Genomic DNA, 6,726 nt, shown 5'->3' on the forward strand with positions numbered 1-6,726 from the left:
GTGTAAACGTGTGTTGTATATATCAGTCGTCGTTTTCAAAGGCATCCAGAGAGATCTGGAGAGGATCAGGGTAGAAGACCGCCTCAAGCAGCTGTGCTTTGTCTCTGTATGTACAGCCGCTTGAAGCAGACGGATGATCACCTGCCATGTTAGATGTTGGCACGTCTCAACCTGAACAAAAGGCTAAGTCTGCTAAGCCTTTGTGCTCAGTCGACCCTGCTGAACATGGGGATTCGGTCGGACACCATTCAATCACGAGATAAAATTCAGACAATGTTGTGACCTCGACGTCGAGGTCGCATCAAACAGGCACTGTGTCAAATATTGTCCAAATTGCTTCTATAAAGGCTCATTTTCTCCGTAATTGTCAGGTCTTTCTGATGGAACATCTACTTAACCCCTGTGAGATCTGTGGCAACCTCTACAACACCGTATGTCCCGCTGTTCAGCGTATTTTAGTTCTTACAACTCACAGGGACACAATCCTTAATAACTTTTCCAAAAAGTGTCCAAAATGATCCAGTAAGGGCTCATTTTCTCCGCCAATGTGAGATCTTTCTGATGGAACACTTATTTTACCTCTATGACATGTGTGGAACCCTCTATAACCCCATATGTCCTCCTGTTCCACGTTGTACCACACAAAGAGCAAACCCTGAATAACATTTTCAATTTTGTTCCAAATTGCTTGAGTGAGGACTCATTTTTTCAGTAAATGTGTCCTCTTTCTGATGGTACCATCACAGAACCCCTACAACATATGTGGAAACCTCTGCAACCCCAGATATGTTCTCCCGGTTCCAGGTTGTACCACACAAGGGCATGCTCCTCAATAACTGTTTCACTTTTGGTCCAAATTGCTTCTTTAAGAGATCATTGTTTCCGCCAATATTGGATCTATCCCATGGTATCATCACAACCCCCCTACAACTTCTGTAGGCACCTATACAGCTCCAAATATGTTTCCCCGTTCCATGTAGTTATAGTACTACACACGGACAATCCTGAATAACTTTTTGAATTTTGGTGTCAATACATCAAATGTGTTAGCTCATACTGAATGCCAAATGTGAATTCATCTGATGTCAGCATCACTTTACCACTATTGTGGCCAACTATTTACCTACATGACCCTGTGTCGTGTGTGTTTCCCTTTCAGCATAGTAGCCCCAAGGACACCTTTGTCATTAACTAAATCAATTTTAACCCAAATATCTTAATTGCAGATTAACCCAATATTTCAATTAATTATGTATCTTAAGATACCAACACAATCCATCTACAACAATACCTGTCACATTTCATAGGAGCCCTTGTACATTTCTTGGTCTTGGTTAGCGTAGTAGCCCACAAGATCCACAGTATTTTTATTGCAATCAAAAATTCTTCAGTAATGGTTCATTTTCTGCGCCAAAATCAGCTCTTTTCCATGGTAACAACACCTAACTCCCTATGAGAACCCCTGCGTTACCTTGTACATTCATGTAGCTTTGTATTTACGTTCAGAGCAATGATTCTAAATAACTTTTATTTTTCCTGTTTCTTGGTAAACAAGCATATATATTTAAGATCACATCTTTATGAACCTCAATGCCATGGTACTTGGCTCCAGTTTTCATCTATGAGGTGCTGCTCAAGTGCAATTGCATAACTTGATATTATTTTGGCTACTAGATTGTTATGTTCTGCATCTTAAGTTCAAAATCAAGTAAGAATCTTTGGTTTGTACCGTAGCTTTCTACATGCGCAAATTGGCAGAGATAGTTGCAGTTTAACATTGCCAAAGAGTAAACCAATCTATTGGGACAGAGTTTGTCTTTTCTCCCACTTTATCAGGGTAGGGATGAGTGACCTTCAACGTTGAGTTAGTTAGATTTCACAACGTGCAATTCTAATGGTGAGTTTCTGCCAAGTTTAGTTGGTCAGAAACTTTTGATTTTACCAATTTCAAATAATTTGAATGAACCTGACCTGCATTACTTTGCTCTTGGATCCGCTGTATTAATCTTAATCATCAACTTTGAAAATTTGCAAACATTCCTTCACCTTCTTCTTGCACACATCAACTTCATTATGAACCAACATAATCCCTATGACTCCGGAATACCTGGTCATGCTCACATGGCCACATCACAAGCAACGAGTCCTGGTCAGCACATAACTCAACACACAATCAATCAACCCAACTTTCATCACACTGGGTTCATTGGTGTTCATCAACACAGTCAGAATCACGGAGATATTCATAATAATCATGCTCAAAATCCATTGCTGGAACAACCTGGTGGTCAGCAAAATCAAGCTCAGCACATCCAACAGAATATGTATGACTATACCCTTCCCGACTATCATCATTCTCGTGATATCCACAACAACTAGGATAATTCTGTCAGTTATCCTCGCTATCCACCTGACTTGACTCCTCACAGTCAGCAAAGTCAAGATCAACATTCAAACTGTCTTCAGACCTCCGAACAAAGTCAAGCTCATCATACAACACGCGAACGCGAGGTAGACCCTCACACCGCCATAGTTTCTCCTGCAGTTAATTCACATGTTGCTTCGGTCCTTGCGCTGGAGTCGCATCCTCCTGTCAGACAACCTAATCAAAGCGTGCAAGTATCACTTACTACTCACACCACTGGAACTACTCGTCCTGAACATCATCCCCCTAGCGCATCTCAGAAACGTAACAATGGCCGCCGCCGTCAAGATCCGCCACGATCAACCACCACCAGCACAACAACACCCACTCCAACGCAGACACAAGCACCTACAACTACGAGGGCCATTGTCAATCTTTTTCTCCCTAACTCACTCAGGGGAGAAAAGGATCCTTTGCGACTACCACCATCAAATCTTCCAACACTAGAAGATATGATGAAAAAGTCTTCTGTCGAACTGCGAACACTCGCTGGAAAGCATGCTAAGGGGACTAATGTACCACCAGCTTTTCAAGATCACTTCATGCGTTTGTACGATGAGTTTGATAAGATACTGGCAATAAACTGCATAAATAATCAAGTCTCGGTTCCGGCAGTACGTAAACTATGGTAAGTTGAGTTGGTATCCTACAATCTAACATCATAGAAATTTACTTATGTACAACATTACAGGGGTGAAAAAGCATCACGCAAAGGGGCGCACAAATACCAACGGTTTACTCAAAGCCAAGAGGTTCGAGAAATGTATAAAAGTAGTTAGTCAAGGCAGTGACTCATTTGATGATACATACATAATAAGTTGATATCCGTATGTTGTTCTTCCTTCAGCCTCAGGTGTAGCAACAGGAGAAGGTTCGAAATTGGCTTCAAGTAGATGGAGTGCGATGTACAAGGCCGAGCAAGATTCTTACAAAGTAGAGAATCCACCCGTGAATGAACCCATGAACATTGCATCCAGCTCCATCAATCCCGTACCGGAAGCTCATTCCAACGTGCGAGCCAAAACTCGGTTTTTGGCGAGCGCGCGTGTAGCTGTGAATAATTTCATGATAAAATGGAAAATTGAGGTCCGTTTTCATTACTTAAAGACATCTATATATATTAACTTTATTGGACATTCAGGCCAACAATATGGCTGCAACATATGAGGGAGATTTTGTGATGATTGGTGTATCCAATTACTTAGGCGACGATGCCTACCAAATTGTCCGAGGTACACCGCGCGCTCTGAAATGGGTTGACCACGACAAGTTATGCGACCCCAAAAAGCACGCAGCTGCACAACTACAAGCGTTTGTGACTGGAACCGAGGCTGGGCTACTCAACTTGAGTAAGCTAAGAGTTGATGGTAAGTATCCAATGCTTTCAAAATCAATCGTCCACCTACTGACATGTCTAGCTTAACAGAAAGAGCAAGGTGTCGAGAAGCCCTAACAAATATGATCAGTAAGGCAATCTCACAAATCTTCCTTTCGTATTTGACTTATGATTTACCTGACTTCTTGATGACCTCGTATTAGATTTGAAGACCGAGGGAACTGTCCCCAAATGGACATGGAAAGGCTGTGAAGAAAAGCTCGCCATCAATGGCTACTATGTTCACTTTTCCCCAGACTCAAAGTCTCAAGCCACCGACATCATGCAAGACAGCAATTAGCTGACCCAAACACAGGCTCGTAATGTGTTGGCGGATCTTGAGCACAACAGGATTCTCATCCTGGAAACCGAAGCGGGGCCCACTCGAGCAACCAAACGAAAACGGCCCCATCATGACACACCTCACACAACATCTCCGACTGATGACACCCCTTCAGCAGAGACGCCTAATGCCAATACATCTCGCGCCAGTAACCCATCCGCTGATCAAACTCTCTCTGCTATCATTCCACCCGATGCTGACAACGCCTAATTGCTGATACAAGATTGATGAACACACCTAGTAACACATCCTCGATGATGACTCGCGGGCTATTTTGAACTTTGAAAGTTTCATTCAAAGATCAACCCCAATAATCCAAAAACCGATAACATTTGTATTCGGAAAGGTAGAAAATGTTTATTACATTGCTCTTATTCTTATGATATCAAGTTTATTTTTTTTATTCAGATTGTCTACTCTAAAAAACTCGATCATCCATGGACATAACTTCACTAGGATAATTACTTGGCTGAATCATGTTCACTTTGCTTAGTCCTTTCTTTGTTGGGAAGTTTACATGTACATGGGATTTAGATCGATTCATATGTGAAGCAATATCATCTACATCACAATTGAGTCCTTGAGGACTTAGATGGCTTTACTTGAACAAATGATTCCATGTGCATATTTGCAAATGACATTTCTCTACTCAAATGCACGCAGTTCACTTCTTTTGTAAGTCTTGGCTCAGTTGTTATTATCTATCACTCTTACATGACTTTGGGTATACCATTGTCACTCGTGTTCAGATTCACCAGAACATGTGCTTGCATTCATATCAATCGGGTTTGTAAATCCTTGGTGGCGAGTTATGAGACACTCTAAATGAAGAAATGATGACGGCTTCAAAATTTGAATGTCATGATGTGAGACGGAGTCACAAACAAGATCATTTTATGATGATACCATGTACGCATCCAGAAGACAATACGTTGAATTATGAGAAAGAACGATCCCCTAGCATTCAATGGGCTATTCCTGATGAAAAAACAAGAAAATCATCGAGGGCGCTTTGATTTGGAAAGATAATTGATCCAGCTGTTGAATATATAACAAAATCAACTATTCATCAATGTCTTTAGTGGTAGACGCGAGGATTGGATAGTTGAGGGTGAGGTGGTGGTGGTAGATCAATAATGGAAGCTAGTCGAGCCTGGAAATTCAATAAAATTCGATCGGATGACGACTAGAATCGAGTCCTCAAGCTATACTCGGGCTCAGGCCGAAGGCTCATGATCATGAATGACGAAGCTGTAGATGGCCCGTGAATTTCGAGTGTAGTTCGAGTTGTGAATGATGTTGACCATGCAGCGGGACAAATGGCCCTGACGTTCGTAGCGAGAAGCCAACAACGTGTGGGCCAATCAACACCGACAGCAGGTTAGATTGAATCGATAGGTTTTGTGAGTGGGTGATGCGAAAGATTTGTAGATTGAAGACGACGCTGAGTTGAGGGGGAATTTGGAACGTGGAAGGCTCTGACTGACATACATATGTAGCAGTTACATATTCCACCAGTTACATATTCTTAAGCCTTAAGCGGCTAAGTTGTGTACCTTGAAATTCAAAAAAGTTCTCGGGTCAGCGTAAGTTGGGGGACCGAAAAGGCGAGATGTGTGAGACGGTTCGAGATGAGAGACGCACCACTGGTAATGGCAGTATCGTACACGTTTTTACACTACTTCAAGTAGTTGGATACAGTACGCCAAGGTGACATAAGACTAGTGGAGCATAGGGCTATGACCCGGCAACGAGGCTGCAGGGCCGGCCCCAGGGCCGGGCCAGGCCCGGCCTCGGCCCTGGGAGTCTCCAGAGAGCTGCCGGGCATCAGAGGGCTGGCCCTGGGTCGGGCCAGCCTTATTTGGGAGCTACTTTGAGAGCTTGAAGGTCCGCTTGACAAGTTGTATTACTCAAGCAAAGAACCTAAAAGGCTAAAACAAAAAACAAACTGAAGAAAAAGAAAAAACAACAAGTGTAAAGAAAAAAAACATCACAAACAGGGAAACATAAGAAACAAGTTGTCAACTGAGAATTAACGAGTGTATGGAAAGAAAACATATTGATAATTGGAATAGAAACATTGTAATAGATTTCATTGTAATAGATTTACTTGGATGACAAAACAATTTCCCATGACTTAAGACAGATTTGTGCTTCAAAGTTTTGATTTGTCATAGACGCTCGATAATCCGACATAACTCTTGAACCAGCAGAAAAGATCCGTTCAGAAGGGGCACCTGAAGCAGGAATGGCCAGCATATACATAGCCATACGAGCTAGAACTGGCCAGTTAGATTGGTTGGTTTTCCAAAAGACTAAGATATCGGTTCGCTCATCAACAAGTGGGGCAAGAAGGTACTCCTTCACTTCGTCTTCAAGTTGAATGAACTTGCGTCGTTTGATAAAGTGATGTGGTCGGTCATCATCGTCATCGAGGACAGGTTCCGATTGAACAATTTCGATATCGGGATCTTGAGGAAGTTTGAATTTACGTGCTTGCTCGGTAAAGTAATCGATAAGTTGGTCTTTGTCAAAAGCAAGTTCTTCCAAAGTAAATGCAGTAACAGCATGAAGGCCGATTTC

General features: G+C 42.3%; 1 protein-coding gene across 1 annotated transcript; it reads left to right on the forward strand.

Annotated features, from left to right (window-relative positions):
• Positions 1-2,073: 2,073 nt before the first annotated feature.
• Positions 2,074-4,101, forward strand: MELLADRAFT_96216 (uncharacterized protein; the record flags this gene model as incomplete). The annotated part of the gene is made up of 9 exons (XM_007418623.1): positions 2,074-2,149; positions 2,240-2,324; positions 2,380-2,388; positions 2,430-3,053; positions 3,117-3,199; positions 3,273-3,511; positions 3,567-3,774; positions 3,852-3,890; positions 3,965-4,101. The coding sequence occupies 9 exons, from the start codon at positions 2,074-2,076 to the stop codon at positions 4,099-4,101; spliced, it is 1,500 nt and encodes a 499-aa protein (XP_007418685.1).
• Between the last annotated feature and the right edge of the window lie 2,625 nt (positions 4,102-6,726).

The sequence above is a fragment of the Melampsora larici-populina genome (assembly GCF_000204055.1).
Source record: "Melampsora larici-populina 98AG31 unplaced genomic scaffold MELLAscaffold_98, whole genome shotgun sequence".
NCBI classification, from domain to species: Eukaryota; Fungi; Basidiomycota; class Pucciniomycetes; order Pucciniales; family Melampsoraceae; genus Melampsora; species Melampsora laricis-populina.